The sequence below is a fragment of the Astatotilapia calliptera genome, chromosome 17, assembly GCF_900246225.1.
Source record: "Astatotilapia calliptera chromosome 17, fAstCal1.2, whole genome shotgun sequence".
Taxonomy (NCBI): domain Eukaryota; kingdom Metazoa; phylum Chordata; class Actinopteri; order Cichliformes; family Cichlidae; genus Astatotilapia; species Astatotilapia calliptera.
The window spans coordinates 37506926-37527693 of record NC_039318.1 but is presented as its reverse complement, the minus strand read 5'-3'; the positions used below and the strand labels follow the sequence as shown (position 1 = coordinate 37527693).

Below are 20768 nucleotides of genomic sequence, written 5' to 3'. Positions count from 1 at the left end.
TTCTGTGCGCAGGTGGCCGTGGTCAGCGCGTTTGCTCAGACTTTGAGACGATACACCAGTTTGAACCACTTGGCCCAGGCGGCGCGTGCCGTCCTCCAGAACACCTCCCAGATCAACCAGATGCTCTCCGACCTCAACAGGGTGGACTTTGCCAACGTCCAGGTGAGCGGAAAACCTCACATCGAAAAGACAAATATTTGCGTTGCACACGGGAAGGGAATGTGTCGACACCGTGTTTGGGGTTTTGTTGCTGAATGTGGCGTGTTTGTTGTGTCTAACAGGAGCAGGCGTCGTGGGTGTGTCAGTGCGACGAAAGTGTGGTTCAGCGTCTGGAGCAGGACTTTAAGGTCACCCTGCAGCAGCAGAGCTCTCTGGACCAGTGGGCCACCTGGCTGGATAACGTGGTCTCTCAGGTTCTGAAGCCTCACCAGGGCAGCCCCAGTTTCCCCAAAGCTGCACGCCAGTTCCTGCTCAAATGGTCTTTCTACAGGTCGGTGTGGTTGACTCGTCTCCGTTCACACTTCCAGTATAAGCCGCCGACTGCGTGGTGTTTTTAGAAACGTTCTTTAGCTTGTAAAGCTCCCTGTAGCTCCTTGACGTGACATCTTTCCTTCTCTTGTAGCTCCATGGTGATCAGAGATCTGACTCTGCGCAGTGCAGCCAGCTTCGGCTCCTTCCACCTTATTCGCCTTCTTTACGACGAGTACATGTTTTACCTGGTGGAGCACCGCGTGGCTCAGGCCACTGGAGAAACTCCTATTGCTGTCATGGGAGAGGTGAGAGTGTTTAAAGAGCGAGGAAGGAATAGTTTAAGTTATGCAGCGACTGACAGTTTCTCATCTAAATTACAGTTCAGTGACCTGACCTCTATGATGCCTTCACTCATGGAAAAAGGTTCATCTTCATTTTTCATTTGATACAATTCAGTTTAAGTCCAGATGAACAGCATCAACCTTCTGGGTGCTGTTAGGAATGCATTTCACTGTATTGTAGTTTTACTGGTCACTGCTTTCACACTGACAGTCGCCGTGTGCGTCTCTGCAGATGCGTCTTTCTCAGATGAGATGAGTGATTTGGGCAGCGACGCCGATGCATCCAGAGGACCGACTGAACCGGCCGTGAAGAGAGAGAGGATCGAAATGAGCCACCCTCTGCAGGAGATGTGAGTCTGGTGTGAACGGGGTCAGACTGAGAGCCACACCGACCAGCATCTCACTCGTTTGTTTTTGGTTTTTTTAGGCCTTTCGGGTCGCCGCTCTTGGCCCCTGGGCCGAGCATCCTCCTGCAGTCAGTGTGTGCAATGTACATAGACAAGAGTGTAGCAATGTCAGCTCTCCCCTCACTAGCATTTATAAATACGAGAAGCTCACGGGTTGTTTCTTTTTACGCCACTCTGCAACAGGTCTGAGCATCTTTGTTTTTGCGGCAACTGTCAATGAGTGTGTGCAGTACTTTTCCTTTTTTACTGGATGTGTGGTGTTGGTGATTCATCCTCCCTCTTTTTGTTTTTAAGACTAACTAGCTGTGCCATAGTGTCATTTGAGTGCCTTAGATTGCTAACTTTGAGATGTCTGTCCCTCAGCTGTGCCTCTACCGCAGTATGAATGTATCGTCTCCAAACCTCAAACATTCGAAGCACCTTTAACAGTGATTATGTGTAGGTGTGCTCTCCTCGTTGCCTTTGCCGCAGCTCGTAGCGAACGCTGGGCAGGCGGGGGGGGTAATAACAAGAACATGCAACCTGTAGACCCAAAGGACCTTTCTCCTCAGTTGCTCCCACCGGCCGAGCCTCAGCTCCGGCTCCGTGTGTCAGGCAGGACCTCGTAATGTCGCAGTAGTCGGTAAGGCAGGAAGCTCCTGCTGTTAGCTTGGCTGTGTAACACGTTGACCCGTTTACCTCAGTAGATTTCTATGCTGTGCCTCATTTGGCTCACGCGATGAGGCAACTATTTAAAAAACAAAAAATGAAAAGTAGCCACTGTTTCGTGTCCCTCACCCGGTTCTTTTATAAAATGTAAATAGTTCTCCTCGTTCCTCCTCACGGTTTGAGTGTCGCGACGGCTCTGTGGCAGTTTACTCAGCTGCCACGCAGTCAAAACAAATCCACAGTAATCAGCTTTACGGAGACGGGACGTTAACCCCTGAACTGGAATCTGGACTCGCTCATTTCAAGACGAATCAAACGCCTCGAAACCAAAAACGATCTCGTGGGCGTCCCAGCCGACGCGCACTCCCCGAATCCTTTGACCTCACGCTGTTACCGAGTTCAAGTCTTACGTTTTGTTTGAAATAGAAAAATCCAGTGCGTTATTTGGGGAATTAATCCATAAATTATATATATATCTATCTTTCTATGATGTAGACAGTGTGTGCTTCGTGGCCTTTGGTCTTTGCCTAATCTTCGTTCATGCTGTTACCTGGTTGGTCACATTGTATCAGAAAGAAATGCTTTGATGTGTAACGGATTAGACTGGCGTGTGTGATGAATCTGTATCCAATCTCAACTGTTCAATGTAATGAAATTTAATTATTACTGCAGCGCTGAAGCTCTCCGTAAGCTATTAAACTGACGTAAGGAAAAAAACTATAAAATCTATTTATATGGACTAATCTGATTTAATGGAGTTTTGTGTTGAAATTGGTTCTTTTTTTTTCCCTCCTCGTTTCCCTCACAGAGGATTTTGTTGTAGCAATGGGAATCTTTGAATTTGAGTTTAAGGCTTTTTGTAACTTGTGCCTGTCACAGTAATTTGCCTTAAAGTGCTTTGGGAAGAATAATTTCTATGTGTACTTTGTAATGTTTTGTAAGGCTGTTTTAGATTTTTTGACGGAGGATTATTTTTTATTGAACTAGGTTCTTACAAGTATACTGAACCCTTATTTTTGTGTATTTTTAAACCTGTTCTTGACTACACTTTAACTAGCTTAAGGACAGATGACGGTCTGTAATAAACTGCATAGTTCAGCTGTATTTTGTACCTGGTCACAGTGTAATAAATCGATGTAAACCAAAAAACCAAACGTTCCAGCACTTCTTTTATTTTTATCAAATCTCATCACAAACATCAGATTTACAAACAAGTTTTTTTTATAAGGTTTTGTACAAGATGTTTGCTCATAACTGACTCGATGCTGTAGAGATTTCATGGACAGTAAAGTTTTATTTTATTCACACTTTTCTCTAATTCAAGAAAAGTCATCAACAGCATATCTCAGTCTGCAGTCTTTTGACACAAAGGCGTACAGAACAACACGGACACAGATTTAATAGGAAAAAAGTTTTCTTCCTGGACGAGGAGGACAGCTGAACGTACGACGGCACACGGGATAAATTAGAGAAAAGAATTGGTCCGAGAGCAGCAGGACACTGACGGGAGGAAGCGAGTTCCTCGACTCAGGCGCTGAAAGTGCAAAGTTCTCTGAACCTTCAGCGATCCCCGTTCAGAAACCTGACGGTCCTTTAGTTTGATTCACAAGGAGCAGCCCGCCATGTACTTCCCTGTCAGAGACATGAACATAAATGAATAATCAGAAGGCAGAAAGGAAGCCACACATGCAAAATGTTTAGATTAAGAAATCAAACTATTGAGGGGAAAAGAAAAAAAAGAACAGATCCTATTTTGTTATGCTATCCATAAACACAAAGTGGACTCGAACTGGAGCTTCTCTATGATATCAGTCTCTTATTCAAGCATGGAGCTGGAGCCAGAAATCACCCGGCTTAGCACCAAGTGTTAGCCTAACTCTAGAGATTGCTAAAAATGATGTTGTTATCAGTATAAAGACTAAGTGTAAAAGCGTACAGCTGCTGTTGGCAGCCATCGTGCTAAACTGAGCTGCTTTCGATTTAAAGTATGAGAACGGCGTTAGAAAGGAAATGCTTAACTGTCCTGCACCTGTATATCATCGGCCACAAAATAATATCAAAATGACAGGAATACTAATACTCGCATTATTTCCATTACAGATAAAAAGAAAATCTTAAAAATAAGTTGAATGGTTCTCAGGTCAGTGCTGGGGGCTTTAAACACAAAGACATTCCTCTGAAAACAGCTGGACTGGACTGAAAGTGAAGGGGCTAAACAGCCAACGTCCATGGAGGTTTAAAAAAATTACAACAAAGTCTGTCTCCTTGAAGCAAAATATAAAGAAGAGTGTTTAACGACTAACACAGCACTGTAAAGTGTGTAAAATAAGATGAAATGCCACCACCTCCGGTTTTATTAGTAAAAAGAAACCTCGTGAGTGTGTTCAGAGTCACCTGTGGCGAATCTCTTCTTGACCAGCGACATGCGGTAGCGACTGCCCACCAACTCCACGTCCATGCCCGACAGCGAGGCCCCAGAGCCCACAAACTGAACAGCCAGGCTGGGTGGAGGGCCGCGAGGGACCTCCAGGCACTGCCAGCTGGCACACAGAGTCCCCGAGCCTGGAATCACATCAACACACGGCAGTGATAAAGAGCAGGAAAGACCTGACCCTTTGAAGTCGGTGACTCTCAAGGTCCGTTTACCTCACTGAGACACACACACACATTCTCGTTTTGCTATCTTAGTGAGGACATCTAATTGACATGTTTTCCCTGACAAGGAAAAATGAAGTCGAACCCTAACCTAACTGTAGTAGTAAACCTCCAATTATTGGTCCTCACAAAGATGTCTGAACAGGACGCACACACACACACGCTTTGAGTTCAGGTGAAGAGCAGAATCATTTTGGGGCATCTGTCAGATATAAAGTACAAAGAAGGGGCGGAGTTTCTTAAAACACGGCACCTAAATGTTTACATTTGTTTTCCATGTAACAAAAGAAGCCACATTTATAAATGAAAAACGTGGTTTTACAAAGAAGAGGGAAAACACCAAAGAAGCCTGGAAGTTGAAAGTAACCATGGAGCTCCAGAGTTTTGCTGACATCTCCTCATATCCACACGAGATCCACATTCAGCCGCTCAGATGTCTGCTTCGTTTGTGCCGAGCCTCTGGAAACAGGGGGACTGTTACCAGAGCTAAGGAGCAGTTAAGCGGCTCACCTGTTTGACTCGCAAACAAACGAATAAGCGAGAGTCGCAGAGGTGTGCGCGTTCACGTATGACGAAGCGTTCGAAGACGTACAAGAAGAAATGCTAGTTGAGCAACACCTGTTTATAAGACAGTCGGTGAAGCTAACTGATGACAGACTGTCAGGCAGCATTTATGCAAAGCTGCGCTTTTACAATTGAACTCGTAAAGAAACAAAAAGGATTCGAAGGAGCAGGAAGGAGTTAAAGCAGCCTTTCAGTGCTTTGTCACCACCTCGCACAACTTTAACTATCAATGCTTTGTCCTGTGAAGTTTCCTTATCGGTGTCTGTGAAGCCCTTTGCTTCACATAGAGGTAATAATATATGATTAGAAGAATTAGGTACGCGACACAGAGGAGAGCTGTGGGTGTCGGGTACAAAGACGCACACGGGTGAAGAAAACCTTCAGCTTAAATGACTTAAATGTTCGACTTTCCCAGCTGAAATTAGAGCCGCCTCTCATTGTGTACCATTAATGTCATGCAATCAGTCGGCTCAGTATTCAGAAGCAGCTTCGCTCTCATTTTGTTCATCTCCACCAGACGGAGAAGCTGCCACGCACACCTCCGGGAGGAGGACACGGATGTTTGTGAAGTCACCGAGAGCAACGACTGTCAGTGATGCAGAGAGGAGAAAACGAATCGGTTAATGGTGTCGAGCATCAACTAATCGAGGTTTCTTGGTTTGATGGGGGTTAAAAACAGAGACGAAGGAAAGGTCAGAGCCCTGACCTTTGCTGTGGTTGGTCGGGGAAAGGTTGGGCAGTTTCCAGAGCAGCCGGCGTTCATCGGCGTTCCTGCGGAGGCAGAAAAAAAGTCAGTGAGGCCAAAAACACTCTGAACCTCCAACCTTTAAACATCCTCCAAATGTCTCGGGTTATCGACCTCAGCCAGCCTATTAAACATCTTTAATACAGAAGACAACGACGATAACCGTTAATCTGGACGATGGATTTGGCGCCACCTGTGGCTGCAGCCTGTAAAAGCAAATGTGGTTTAATATCAAAGGTCACAGAAGTTAAACCAGCAGAGAAGTTGGCAGACGACTACACTCTGACGCTTTTGAGCCACTTTATCAGATTTTCTGCTGCTGTCTGCAAACAGCCTGAACAGTGAGACTCTTGGTAATTTTACTGAGAGGATTACATGTTATTTATGTAATGAACACATTTTGAACTCTTAAAGAAATATAACCAAAGGAAAGACGCCCAGCTGAACTAAAATGATCCAGCAAACAAAAACTGCTGTGAGTCGCCACCCTTATATCTCCTTTGGGCTTTTGGAGCCTTGACCTGACTTTTAAAAAAATAACTGGGGAAAAAAGCTCGAAGCTGCTGAAAGAGGAAAAATAGATATTTGCAAAATTCTGCCTAAATATGTATTTTACCTGGTTACTGTGTGTGGCGGGGCGTGGTCTGCAATCACGCCTCGCCACCTTTACGTCTGTGCTCTCTATGCTGTTGTGTTGGTGTGTCGGGCTGTGAGCTGCAAAGCTACAGCCGGCTGTGTGCGAACAGCAGCCGTGTGTGAAAAGTGGTCAATAAAGAGGCATGAAGCGTGTTCATGCAAACATCGTCGGGTCTGCCGTGGTATGTTTACAACGGGACTTCTGCTCCTGAACCTCTGCGCACAGCGTCTGCAGGGCGGGGCTTTCATCTTTACGCAGGACTGTAAGCTGTCGTCTGTGAGGCGTGAGCGGCGTTTGTTTTTAACATAGTTCACGGTGGAGCTGCTGACATAATGTGGATCAGAAGATCCATAATTGGCCTACCTGGGGTCGAAAGTCTCGATAAATGCACGGCGTTTCGGGGGGTACACCGGCTTTCGCCAGTGTGACGCTTATTTTGAGCAATCAAAAAATAATAGAATATAATTTTATTTTTATATTTCAAAATCACAATAATCTTCCAATTTAGAACTACAAGTTAAAAAAGAACTAACATAAATAAAATACACTAAAGATAATTACTTAAAAAAAAACTAATTTATTTTCCCAAACCACGCGGCGCCGCACTAAAAGGTCTAAAGAGCCGCAGGTTGCCGACCCCTGCCCTCGGACCTGCCGTCCACATATGTGGACATCACATTTTGGGTTGTTTAGACCAAATTCTGCTCTACAACAGCCTGACATCTACTTACGAGGACATAGTGCCACTGTTCTATCGACAGTTTAAACAAATATCCTCATAAGTGGCGCTCAAGCAAAAAAATAATTCTTTGTTTTTACATTCATCATGTTCAGGTCTTAATGAGTTAATGAGGAAAATATGCTCTAATTGAGAAGCTGCAGTAGAAGCACAAGAAAGGAACATCCTGACATTATGGGGCTGTGCCGGACAATATTAGGATAATCCTGCACCTGTGTCACTGCACGGTATTTCAAAATCCCAGAAAATTTCAGAATCCATTGAAACCACTTTAAGTCATCTATAGATTGTATAGTTTGTGCGGAGTTGTCAGAAAAATGCTTGAGAGATGAAAAGTAGAACATCAGAGTGCATCATGCAAACTCCACACAGAGGAGCACTTCCTGTGAGGAGACAAAGACTATCGCTGCACCACGGCAGCGTCCTGATAATAAAATGACTAAAAACACAGAATAAACCATGATGTGTCACATTCGATACAAAAAGTGACTCGACATTAACAGGAAATATGGAGAGACTGGGTACAACTCCTAATGAAGCTCCGCCATTATTTCATTGGAGCGTAAGCCGGACGACGTTAAACTGACCTCCTGCCACGCTGAAGCAGTGGGAACGTTTAAGATTCGGCATCAACTACAATCATTTTTAGTTAGATACCAACCAGCCTACTGTTACAAAACCTGAATGCAGAACTATGAAACCTTAAAGACGGAGTCGCGTTACAGGACATGATCGTGTTGAGGGCCTAAAACAGCAGCACAGCGATGAGATTAAAAACAAAATCCATTTAAGAGGATTTCAGGGCTTTTCATGAGTAAATGTGTAACTCAGGACATTTTATGCATCCAGAGTCCTCCAGACATTTCTGTTTTCCTTCTTGTAGGGAGATCCAGCAGTAGTAGTGAAGTCTGCTAACCATGCACATATCTTTACCCATGATGCATAGTTCCCATACATTTATTACTTATAGCAGCTCTCAGGAAGTGTATATGCAGCATCTTTTCACTGTCCTGTCTTCAAACAGTCACAGGGCTACAGTGTGACTGAGCATCACCAGCATCATCGTATTGTTGGTGGTTGGTACTGCTCCAGCCTGCAGCACCAACCACTGAGCATCAGCGGTGCTGCAGGAGACCGCGAGCAGCAGCAGCAAGTTCCCACAGGAACTCTGAGGACGTCTCCTGGGCTCCGACTCGCCTCTGCTTCCTCTGCAAATCGATGAGAAGCACGAGTCCCGCCTCTAATCACGTTCTCCTTCAGCCAGGGCATCACAGAGCGCGTCCTTCCTGGCTGCATCACCGCGTGCTACGGAGGCTTCACAACCTCCTTCTCAAAGACCCGTAAACGTAGAACCTCGCCGCCCTCCCTCGTGGACAACATTTTCAACATTCGCCTCGCCCCCGCCACCCTTCATGCTCCATTTTCAGCCTCCGGAGCCTTTGGGGAGGAGGTACCGAAGCATTCGGGCAAGACTGCTGAACAGCTTCATCCACCAGACTGTCAGAAGACTGAGCTCTGACCTCCCCCCCTCTGACTGTAGCACGCTCTCACACAAGTTACTGCTGCTTTACTGCAACCACGTGCACCTCTGTCATACCTGCTGCATCTCACAAGCTGCTCTATTTATGTCATTATTTGGATGTCAACGTTTCGCTCTTTCTTTGTCTCCCTTGGGAGAAATTTGCTTTGGACGGAGGGGTCACACCGCTCCCTATAATCACACCGACACTGTCGTTCTGTGGCCTTCATGAGGCGTTCTGGATGTTAAAGTAGAACAAAATTAGGATAAATTAAAATACGCCAAAGAAGTCACGTCTGCTCACCAGGAGGCGGGCGGCTGGCACTGCAGGTCTGTGGCAGTGTGGTCCAACGGCAGCAGCACCTGGACGGCAGTGAGTTGGGTGGAGGGCGCGGTGGCGGGGCAGCAGTGGTAATCCAGGGAGACCCTGGTCACCGTGCCGCTCCGCTGACACTCGGCTGAGAGCAAAAGAGGCGCCCGACCCGGGTCCTGAGAAGACACCTGAGAAAACGGGGCAAAGTTATTTTCTGGGTGTCACAGAGAAGCGGCATCCTCGGTTTCTATCCTGACCTGATACTTGAACAGCCCGACGTTGTAGTACGAAGCCTGCGGGTTGACTTCGGCCTCTCGCTGCAGGTGCAGCTGCAGAGCCTGCATATTGAACCAGAAGTCTCTGGCGTCGGGGTCGCTCTGAGACGGGTCGCTGAGGAGCATCGAAGACAGCGACGATAAAGACACGAGAGCTGAGACTTAAAAAGCAACAAAAAGATGGCTGACCTGTAGAGAAGCTTTTGATTGGGCAGAAAGTGATCGATCTTTGAGATGTTGACCAGTCTGAAGCTGAGCACGGGAACGTTGGGATTGGCAGTGAAAATACGAGTGATGCCTGCTGGGAAGGACATCGTGAGGTCACCTGTGATCTTCACCAGACAGCTGAGGACGGAAGACGAGGCAAGTTAATAAGTAAGCGCACCGTCTGCAGTTAGATAACAAAATGAAGAAATAAAGAGCGCCACGCTGACCGATTGTGCTGTCCACCTTTGAAGTAGGCGTTGATGTATTCAGTAATGGCTGCTGCTACTGGCCACGCCTCCTGTGTGCTGAGCGATATGGGACTGGGGCCTCTGGACAGATGCACTGTAGAGAAACATTGCTCACATCTCTCGCTCTCACTGCGAGGTTTTAACTGACATTTTTAGACGTGCCCGTGTGGCTTACACTGTCTCTGTTGGTGGTCCTGGTGCTGGAAGGGCAGCGGCGAGGCCTGTCCCACCCCGGCAGGGCTCTGAGCTCGGTTCTGACCCCCCCACTCACTGGGACTGGAAGAGGAGGAGGAGGTGAGGGAAGGGCTGGGCTCTGGCAGTGGAGAGGAACACAGGGACCGCGACTGAAACGCACAGCCGGGTCTGAGTTAGTGCTGCTAATGACAGTCTTGCTTCTGACATTGAACGGTTAAGCCGTGACCGATACTCACTCTCTCACAGCCACCGAGTCGACCCGAAGACCTCTTGGCTCGGGTCGCTCTCGCAGGAGCGGCCGTGACGCCTTCGGCTGTGTCCTGTCTGAAGTTATGTTTGGAGCCTTAAAAAAGAAACACACACAAAGTGGATGAAAGCGGATCTAAAGGATGAGACACGCTCAAAACACCACGCTGACAAAATCTTATTTGCACTGCTTCAACAAAGACTTGCTGAACACGAGTTTGTGTTAAGACGAGCACGAGTGATTGACGAGCTGGAAAAGTGTTTGTTTTTCTCTGGGATGCCGAGAGCTTTGTTTGTTTTGTAGCTCACGTGAGAAAAATTATTTTCACATTTGAATAAATTGCAATCGACTACAATCCCGACAAAAAATATAAGTCAGGCTGAAAAGTTCTAGCTTTGCATATCTTTGGTAAACGTTCACACAAAGCAACAACAAAACAGCAATTTAAAAACATAAAACCACATGGCTGGAACCCTATGTTTCATACATAAGGCGCATTAATCAAAACAAAGCAGTCAGATAAGTCAAACTTTACTCAGCTCATTCTTCTTGCTTCCTCCACTTCAGTAACATTGATTCATTAATGTTGAATTCTCTGCAGCTGCTCTATTCCCATGTTGTTGCAGTACATTAATGACTAACCTCGTGTTCTGGATGGATTATCTCAGTTGTTCTCCTGACTGATGTTTGGTCCGTTTACAGCATCCTGCCATGCGATTGCACTTGTCCCTAACCATCAGGAACCCTCATGTTAACTTTTATCAAGTGGAAAAAAGTTAGCGTTCATCCTCCAGCTTCACTGTTTATGCTAACATAGCTGTGTCGCTAGCGATCACGTAGCACATCATTATTTACCAGCTAGCCCAACTTCAGTAACCCTACAAACGTCACTGCTGTTTAGTTTTCTGTCTTCATTTATGTTGGAAGTGATAGCAGAGCTGTACGTTTGAACAGCTGTATAAATGTGGCAGCCTCTGGCGTGCGCACTCACAACAATGGCTGAGCTTAAATGGAGTCATGTGTGGACGTATTTTACCTCCACAAACAGCCGAGGCGTGGTTTGCGATACATGTGGCAAGAAATGTATCGCAAACCTCGTCAAACACCTCAGAGTAAATCATATCACAGAACATGACGAGCGTATGTTAAGATGAACTGAAGAGGAGGACAGGGACAGGTGCTGCTAGGGCGAGACAGACGTCTCTCACGGAGTCCTTTAGTGCTGCAGGCAGGCAAGGTGTTCAAATAGCCACAACTTCAGTTTTTTTTATTTCTATATGATGAATTCTACATTGTTAAGCGATAAGAACAAGTAATCTGATGTCCAGTAATCATTATGAAGCTATAATTTATAAGAAATAAAATGTTTTTGTGCAAAGTATCGGTCTCGGATCAGTATCGTCGACTCCACCCTGAATCTTACTTGGAAATCAGTGGTATCGCACATCACTACCTGAAACAGACGGAGTTTAGGACCCAGATGAATCCGCCAGGCTCCTGACTCCGACGATCCATCCGACCAAAGTCGGACTAAAACATTTGTGACGGATGTCTGAGCGCCGTGTAGCACGTAAAATCAGTCGAGGTCAGTAAGCACAACCAGAATTCACACATAAGGCGCGCTGTTGATTTTTGAAAAAATTAAAGGAGTTTAAGTGCGCCTTATAGGTATGGTATTTCAAAAAAGGCCCTAGATCAAAAGTACCTGCTGGTTAACTTTGTAGTATTGTCTACTTGGTTAAATGTGTTTTATCTCAGTCCTTCCGCTTAGCGTTTATTTTTCCCTGTTTTAATCAGACGCAGCCACCCTGCAGCCTCTAATGACCAATCAGGAAGGCATAACGTGCTATTAAATAATCAGACTGCATAACCTTCAACGTGAAATAAAAGGGCTAGCCCACCTAGAAGGGCCAATCACAGCGAGAGTCTGTGAAGCACTTTTCTTTCCAAGTGGAAAACAGCTGACTCTTTAATCTGTGAGCCAGAAAACAGCACAGGTGACACGAAGGTGTTACTAAATCCAGCATATGTGCATATTCATGCTTCATTTCTCTGACTACTCTGAGAAGAAACTGATTGCTACCTTTGTGACTAATTAAGGAGCGCCACAGACTGAGGCTGGAGGACAGCACGACTCTCGGCGTTTACTTTTATAATTAGAACTGGAAATGTTTTTAATACAGTCAGTAGAAACTTAAAAGAATAAAGCAGTACCCTTACGAGAGCTGACACTGCAGGACATCTGTGTGCTGAGATCCAGACAGTCTTGATCTTTGTCTGTTGAAAAGCAGAGATCCTCCTGGGGCCCCGAATGCCTCGTGAGGGGAGGGGCGTTCCTGCGCGGCTCACCTTCCGATGATCGGTGTTTTCTCCTCTCTCCGCCGCCACCTTCCCCTTTTCCGCTTGCTTCTTGTGATTTGGAGCCGTTGCCTTCACTAAATGGGTTGTGGAGCGAGTTCCAGTGCGTTAGCTCCTTCTTTGGCTGAGCTGACGGTAAAGTGTTCGAATTGGCATCGAATCCAAGTCTGGTGGCGCCGGCAGCGCCGCCGCTGCCGCCGCCGCTGCCGCCGCCGCTGCCACCGCCGCTGCCGCCGCCGCTGCCGCCGCCGCTGCCGCCGCCGCTGCCACCGCCGCTGCCGCCGCGTGGAGGGATCCCCCCAACAGCTGCCGCCAGCGACGACTGATGCGTCGGGCTGCCGATCATTGTGATTGCAAATGGGTCATCGGAAGAAATGGGAGGCGGGAGGCTGCGATCCCGCTTCCTCTCCCTCTCTTTCCGATTGCACGAGGAGGATGAAGAGGAAGAGGAAGTGCTTGGAAGTGTCTTGGTGTCGTTTAAGGTAACGGAGAAGGGGTCCCCTCGCAGATCCATTCCTCTGCCCTCCTGAGCAGTGCGAGGCGGAGGGCGCGCCCAGGCGTCCGACAAGTTTAACGTCTCCTGGGTGACGGTCCTCTCAAAGGCGGCGAGGAAAGGATCCTCGGGTGGGATGTGTTTGCAGTTCCACACTGATGACTCCATCTCTGGTGGGGCGAGGGACTGAGAGAAGGCGGGGAACCGCACCGACGAGGGGTCCTTATCAGGGGGAACTCGCGAGGGGCGCGACGGAGCGACAGACCAGACGGCGGTAGGGTCATCCTGCGGGTGAGGACTGCGTCCGGGGGAGTGGTCACGGAAAGCGGAAAAGAAAGGGTCCGACGGTCGACCCCGTGTTTGCTCTTTACTCTGCGATGCAGGAGGCCAGGCCGCCCAGCCTGCTGGTTCGGGGGAGGGTCCGAGGGGCTGATGGGAGGGTGAGTCGAGGCCAGAGTCCTCAACATTCTCCGGAGACGAGGAGTCGGAGGAGAAAGCAGCATCTGCCACACACAATCAACACATTAGTCGTGGGAACGGCGCCGAGACAGAATTTAGAGCTTTTATGTTCAGGTCGTCCAACAGTCCCGTCTCTCTGTAAGAAACAAAACACAAGCAACAGTTAAATGAAAGTAACCTTACATTCAGACGCTCCAAACGCGCTCCGCTCTCTGAGTTGGTCCCGGCTGTCGAAGCTTTTGGACTTGAAGGCCGATTCCAGCGGCGGTCCAAACAGACTGTCCGAGCCCGACGCTGTCGAGCTCAACCTGATGTAGCGAAGAAACGATAAAGAAAATCAGAGCGAGTGGCAGAGGGAGGTTCTCTGTCCGCGTACTTCAACTTCCTGCCAGAGGCTAAAGAGTAGCGTGTCGGGGAACTGGTCTAATCTGGCGAGCGTGTGCATGCGAGCACGAGTGGCTGTCTGTGATGAGACTGGTGGCCTGTCCAGTGTGTAGCCCCGCCTCTTGCCCTGTGACAGCTACCCTGACTGGGTAAGCAGTTAAGCAGCATATCGAGATTTCCACAGCGTAAAGGTGTGGGCCCAGTGCCACCCGGTCACGCGTATCATTCGCGCCCCTGTTTGAACTAAAACCTGCATCACAGTGGCGCTATTGTGCTGTCACATCTGTCCACAATCATATAAACACCGGCCTAACGCTACTACATTTTGCCATGGTAACAAGGTAGAAACAATACGGGCCACACTACCACCGAGAAAAACAGTCGTTTCATCTGAGCGACGGAGGCGAAAGGACGAGGTAATTAGACGAATGAGCCTCACATTTAAACGAGCTTGCAAAGGTAAAATGAGATGGAAGAGGGTGAAAGCTTCAAAGCGCTGCACAGGCCGTTGATGATGCTGATGATGCCATTTAACCTCCAAAACAGTGTCCCCACCCTGCTCACAGCCAGATTTAAAGCAGGTAGAAGATGATGTGAAGGGCAAAGGTAGCTTACCTACTGTGATCGGGGCTGGAGGTGGACCTGCGAAGGCCCTCCTGCTCTCCATCTGTACAGACACACACGTCATTACGAGACATCGGGACTAATCAGCAGCACGCTGTCCTTCGTCAGAGCTTCTCAGAGGCTGGGACGAGCTGACATGAGACTACATGAGACCCCCCCCCCCCCGCCAATATCTTCTCTGTAATAAATACCAGCAATTAGCCGGGTCTCACTGAGCTCCAGCCAGTGCTGCTGTCACTGCAGAGTAACGGCTTTAATCAGATGCTGATCATTAATCCTGCTGCCTGTGGATTTAAGAGGGAGATTCCCCACTGGTGGAGTGCAGCAGGTTGTAGACTCCCACTTGAGCCTAACCTCTGACAAAATAATGAACCAGTCTGCAATAAAACATGCTTCGGAGCACGAGCAGACTAACGACTGGTATGTGCAAGGTCAACCAAAGAAGAGATTTTCTGCCTAGATCAGATTTCTGATGATGAGTGCATCTAAAGTTTCCTCAGAGGTCAGTGTGCCATATGATTGCATTAGCAATAAATGTAATAAGGCTGTATATCAACAGTTACACACTACATAGAACCACTTTATAGAATCATATTTGTTTGCAGATGTTGGCAGCTGTCAGCAAATAGTTATCAGCTATTTTGAAACAAAAAAAGACTTTTTATCCATAACAGCAAATGAACTGAACAACAGAAAATACAAATGCTATTTATGGCCTCCTCACAACAATGATAAGAAAAATAAACTGGGCCAACATGGCATGTTTGTTAATACAGAGACACACATGTTACTGTGATCTCTGGTCTCCCACTCAGAGACACAGGTCTCCGAGTGTCCAGCATTCAGAGGCTGCCTGAGGACTCATGTGAGAGAAAACCTGCTCACACAGACATGTAGAGCCAAACACTGTCAATAAGGCCTCTGCAATGTTCTGAAGACAGTTAAACCTGTCAGGTAGTGACGTCCAGCAGGTGAACATGCAGCTCCATGAACACACACAGCTGTGGAGTCCAGCTGCGCTCGTAGTTCTGCAAACTTTGACCCCACAGAGTCGAGCTGTTCAGTTCAATCAGCTGCGTTTCGATGTTGCATTAACTGGCATTAACTCAGCCAGTTAATGCGAGACAACCAGCTGCTTATTAAAGCTTCTGGTTTGATCAGAAAAGAAAACATTGGTCCAAACGCCTGAAAGTCCTGAAAACACATTGTGAATTCTGCCTCGAGTCTACGGATGTATCCGTGTATTTACGTGGTGCTGATGCTGCGCTGAGCCGACAGCTGCTGAAGCATTTGAAGTGTTGGAATGTGGAAATTTCAACATCGCTTGAAAAAACTGCCAGCTAGCAACGTCCCTCTCACCGGTAGGCGAAGTGATTTTTAGCCAATTACAAGTTGAGTCTGGTAGTTGGGGTTGTTAGCTAAGATGCCGTCATTAAGAAGCGGCACAACTAATGTGTGTATGTGAGCTAATCTGCGATGTGCACCGCTGGCCCGGCCATTTATTTTTTAATGCACCTTCTCAGATTAACTCACTGCGTGTCGTGCCCAGGGCTGGACTGGGACAAAACATCTGCCCGGGCATTTTGACTAGAGACCGGCCCCCCAGGTATTAAAGCCATGAAGCCTTTGAATGAAAACAGACGCTGCTGTGACAGTGATGTACAGTCTTGTTGGTATATGTATGATTTCTATACATTGTACATCAGGTAAAAACTTTGGTTGTGAGATTCAGATAATTATTTATTAAAAGCGAGACATTTTAAATGAGAATAAGAAAGAAAAGTATTTCTTTGTGCCCCCCTCTCCCTGTTAATCGACCAGCATCTGGCCAATCCACCACCTTTCATTGTTTATACCACTACAAAATAATAATAATAAAAATCGGCCCACAAAAAAGAAAGATCACCATCCGGCATTTGCCCGGTAGCCGGTGCGCGTCCAGGGTTGCCGACCCCTGACCTTAGACAGAAACACAGAGAGATGCTGCAGATACACAGATGATTCTGACTCGCAAAAACGAAGGACACCAACCTGAAAACACTCTTACAGATGTAAACAGAGACAGAACTGAAAACTATCAAGTGCCTTCACTACTCATTAATCTGTCCATTATTTTTCCCCAATAAGAAATTTATCTTTAGATCTTTATTGTTTATTCTGTGTAAATAAAGGACTGGACTGGATGTCTGGATACTGAAAGACTCACCCCTGCGGGAGGCAGCGTCCCCGTCTTCTGATCGGCCTCCTGCGGTACTCGAGTTTCCTGGAAACAAAGTTAAGAAATGGCACTTTAAACATTTCCCACTGCCTTATGTTACAAGCAGAGGTATTACTGCACACCAGCAAGGACTGGAAATGTTTTATTATTTCTTTTTTAAAGCAGTTTAAATGCCAACATTCAAACTTACGGGAGAGATGTCGCTTGACCTGAAAGTCGAGACAGAGAGTGAGAAATATTCAATATATTGAGCTATGAAAAGGGTAGGAGCTGACATTCTGCTGGGTGTTTTTATTATTGTCAATAAATCCCATGAATATACCCAAAGGAACAAAGCTTTAGCTTCTTAATAACTTTGTGCTGATAAACAAAGTAGTCGTTTCCAAAACATGCTGAGGTTTTTTGTTCAAAGTTAAATGTGTTTGTCATCATATTGTCTCTTTGTGGAATTTACTAAGAGTACGTCTTCAGACTGTTTTGAGGAGGGTTAACGTGCACATCTCAAATATATCCTCATTTAAAGGAAATCAAAGCCAACCTGCTGCTTCGGCCCTCTGTTGGGTGGCAGCGTAAGCGCCCCCACGGTAGCTTTGAGCTCCTTCTCTGTGGCAACGGAGCTGCTGCGGTTGCTGCTGGCCACCGGTCGGATCTGAATGTGGAACTTCTTGGGCTCTTCGTCATCAAAGTCTGAATCGCTGGAGTAAAAGTTGGTCTCCTTCTCCTTGGAGCAGCGTGGAGGAGGGTCAAGGAAGAAACTACGTGATGGTTAAATGACACAAAGACTCTGCTGTTTTTAATTTCAGTTAAAATGATCCACCTGAGACTTGAGATTTCAGAAACACAAACAGGAAAATATAATTAAACCGGGAAACATTTCATTTCATTAAAATCTGAACAAAAACACAACCAGCAGCAACGAGGGGCCGACAGACGGACATGATGAACATAAGCAGGACCGCCGCTTCCTGCAGGTAAGTGGTGCAGAACTGTCAAACTGCCACTTCCTGCCACATCATTACCCACAAGAAAAGCCACACCCCCTTCCTCCTCTCCCCGGACTTCAATCTGCATATGAAAATGTTACGTGCACCTTCAGACTCTGATTAGTGTCTGCGGGGAGCTTAGTGGAGAGATGGCACAGGCAGGGAGAGCAGCCTCCTCACATCCACTCACACTGCCACCAAACACGAACGCAGCCGAGCCGAGGGGCGCGTCTGCGTCTACGGTTAATTTGAAAACGTCGCAGACGCGTTGGTTAAACTCCATCTCTCACCTTCTGACTACAAACCATTTAAAGATCACCGTAATCCTTCTCAGCTAAGGGGTCTCCCAGACTTCATGCAGTGATCTCAGGGGTTATAATTTGTCGTCACTCAACTTGAGTCAAGCTTTCCTTCGGTCACAGCAACGAAAGAGACGTGAATCGTTTGGAGCAGCGATTGTTCTTCCAGTTTTCATCCAACAGATGGTCCTCGTTATATTTGTGCTCGTTCACATTTAGACCCAAGACTCAACAGGAAGTTTATCGAGATTTAGTTGATCAAAATCGCCGTCGTTTACTCTTTTGGAGAGTTTCTGAGCGGTGCTCAGACTAAGTTGGAAATACTAACGGGGAGGGCGGGAATAAGACCCCCGCTAGACTTGAACTGTGGACACTCTGGGTCATGGTTATTACCGGGCTGCTAAATAAAGACTTTTATGACATATGGTGGACATTCATCGATTAAATACGGGCATGAAATTGAAATAGTGCAGACATAAAAAAGACAATAGAGCGGCTGTAAGACGCACTCAGCCTCTTGGGTTGGGAGTGTTCGTGTGCTGAAACTGTTACATTAAATCAAAAACGTTGATGTTCCAGAGAGAACAGATTGCTACAAAATGATCTGAATAAACCAAAAACTAAATAAAAACTCCTGAGAGGGCGAGACACCGCAGACAGGTGACGGAAAAAAGATTACAGACGATTCTTTAGGACACAAGTTATTAAAAGTTACTCTGAGCTGGTGCCATCGACTCCCAGTAAGGTCACGTGTTACAGAAGAGTCGCCTCCACGTTTTCAGCTCATTTCAAAACAGTTTCGTGAACACTGAGGCTTTTCTGTGGCGTCTTCTTTGTTTGCCACGCATCTGGATCCTCAGTTATTCTTTATTACAGGTTCAAAACAGGAATATTCCTTAATGGTCTTTCCTGGCCCTGAATGCAGGAGGAGCAAAAGGATATCATTCTGAGTGCTGTCAGCTCGGATGACGAATCCTTCGTCGTCTACTTCCAGGGGGGAATTCTGCGGGAATGAATGGGAACATACGCGCACAGAGGAGGGAGAGAGGGAGGCAGACAGCAGCTGGATCAGAGACAAGCGGCTGATATCTGACACAAAGAAGGGTTTTGTCACACGGTGTAACTGAGCACTCCGACCTGCGCGCACTGAGAGCTTTCCATTAGTGGGAATAATACAGCTGAAAAATATGACACACTGTTTGGTAGTCGGTGACTAACTGCTGCAGCTGCTGTGCATTAAACACATTCTTGCCAGCAGCTCGCTGAAGCAGCAAGAGCACTTCCAAGTTTGACGGAAATCGTTTAAGCAAGGCAGGACGTCTGGGAGTGAAAGCACGATAAAGACGAGAGGAAATCCAAACTAATACCTCGCCGACATGGGAGCAGTTATTTTTAGAGCGCGGGCTTATTAAGATGATATTTCATTACACGCGGTTTCAACAAACAGACCTCTGTGGGTCTGAGATGACGAGTGTAACCGAGACCGCCGACGTGTTTTTGAACAGGATCGCAGGGAAAGACGATAATTAAGGAGCAGGCGAGTGATCTAGTTAATATGACGAGGTTATAAAAGTCACATTAATAAGACAAATGCAGCTGCTGCTTAACTGCAGTAAGCCACGTGCTGTAGATGTAAAGATCAATGATTTTACATTAGCACTCAGTGATTACACGTCGCAGTCTGACAATAACGGCCTGCTGTTGGGCTCCGCGTCACCCGCTCAGCATCAAACATAAAATCAGTGATAAACTCTAGAAAGTTATACATGAAAAATGAGCCGTTTTTCTCGTTTCTTTGAGCTCTGCGTCAATGAGGTCGTGTTTGCGGCGGCGCTGGGATGTGTCGTCCAGTCTGTGAAAGCTCGGAAAGCTTTGAATGAGTCATTCAAAGGTCTCGTGTTTACAGGCAGAACCAATAAAACGTTGTAGAGCTGCAGAGTGGGGTCATCTTATCATCTGGCCTGCACCGAGGTGTTCAAGGTTAAATGAAAGATTTATGTGTTAAAAAAAAAGCCTTAGAAACTGATTATTACAACAAAGTACTGTGTAACATTTTTGACCTCTGACCTTTCCTTTAAGGGAAATGTGTTGATCTGAAGGTCAAAGTGTTAATACTGTTATATAAAACACAACATACAGGGAATGATGCACGGGGATTCCTCAGATCATGTTACTTTGAACCTTTGACCTTTTCTTAAAGGTCAAATAAGGTCAAAGGTTCATAAATTGTCTCTTATCCTTAAAACATTCTGCTGCCTTTGTTTGTATTGGAAGCATTCAGGTAATAATCCAGGTATACGGGGATTCTAAATATAACATTTGACCTCTGACCTCACTTGTACATTTAAGATCTTATTTCTTCATCTCTAAAGAGAAAGAGAATAAACTGATCAGCTAGTTAGACTTAGTTATTCACGGCCAGTTACCTACAGATAACCACTGCAAACTTCTTAAAGTTCATTTAACCTCCTAGCACCTGCGTCCACATGTGTGGACATCTCATTCTGGGTTATTTAGACCAAAATACTCAATTTTGCTTTACATGGGCCTGATATCCACTTACGAGGACGTTATGCTGCTGCTGTTCTATCAAAATTTTAAACAAATATCCTCATACGTGGCTCTCATTTTTCTTAAAAACAAAAATAAGGTAAAAAAATAAAAAATAAATCTGGTAATTCTTTGTTTTTTCATTCTTGGGCCCCAATCAGCCCAAATATCAAAGAGAAATTTAAGATG

General features: G+C 46.4%; 2 protein-coding genes across 9 annotated transcripts in view; one reads left to right on the top strand and one right to left on the bottom strand.

Annotated features, from left to right (window-relative positions):
- Positions 1-3016, top strand: part of rfx2 (regulatory factor X, 2 (influences HLA class II expression)) — a 30923-nt gene extending 27907 nt beyond the window's left edge. For 5 of the 8 annotated variants that reach the window (XM_026147936.1, XM_026147935.1, XM_026147931.1 and 2 more), the window contains 5 exons: positions 13-162; positions 282-490; positions 623-894; positions 1045-1162; positions 1240-3016. In XM_026147936.1, coding sequence (XP_026003721.1) covers positions 13-162; positions 282-490; positions 623-894; positions 1045-1162; positions 1240-1408 — 918 coding nt within the window. In that variant the 3' untranslated portion in view covers positions 1409-3016. Of the gene's footprint in view, positions 1-12; positions 163-281; positions 491-622; positions 895-1044 lie in introns of all 8 variants that reach the window. The other 3 variants (XM_026147937.1, XM_026147934.1, XM_026147938.1) reach the window with 2 other exon arrangements.
- A 7-nt stretch (positions 3017-3023) lies between these two features.
- Positions 3024-20768, bottom strand: part of fcho1 (FCH and mu domain containing endocytic adaptor 1) — a 63033-nt gene continuing 45288 nt past the window's right edge. Inside the window, exons 12-28 of the mRNA XM_026147939.1 lie at positions 18972-19032; positions 17286-17479; positions 16938-16956; positions 16736-16792; positions 14521-14572; positions 13705-13829; positions 12818-13565; positions 12426-12742; positions 10201-10307; positions 9945-10113; positions 9749-9863; positions 9504-9659; positions 9297-9429; positions 9031-9227; positions 5793-5857; positions 4262-4429; positions 3024-3499 (exon numbers count right to left, since the gene is read on the bottom strand). Coding sequence (XP_026003724.1) covers positions 3471-3499; positions 4262-4429; positions 5793-5857; positions 9031-9227; positions 9297-9429; positions 9504-9659; positions 9749-9863; positions 9945-10113; positions 10201-10307; positions 12426-12742; positions 12818-13565; positions 13705-13829; positions 14521-14572; positions 16736-16792; positions 16938-16956; positions 17286-17479; positions 18972-19032 — 2712 coding nt within the window. The 3' untranslated portion in view covers positions 3024-3470. The remainder of the gene's footprint in view (positions 3500-4261; positions 4430-5792; positions 5858-9030; positions 9228-9296; positions 9430-9503; positions 9660-9748; positions 9864-9944; positions 10114-10200; positions 10308-12425; positions 12743-12817; positions 13566-13704; positions 13830-14520; positions 14573-16735; positions 16793-16937; positions 16957-17285; positions 17480-18971; positions 19033-20768) is intronic.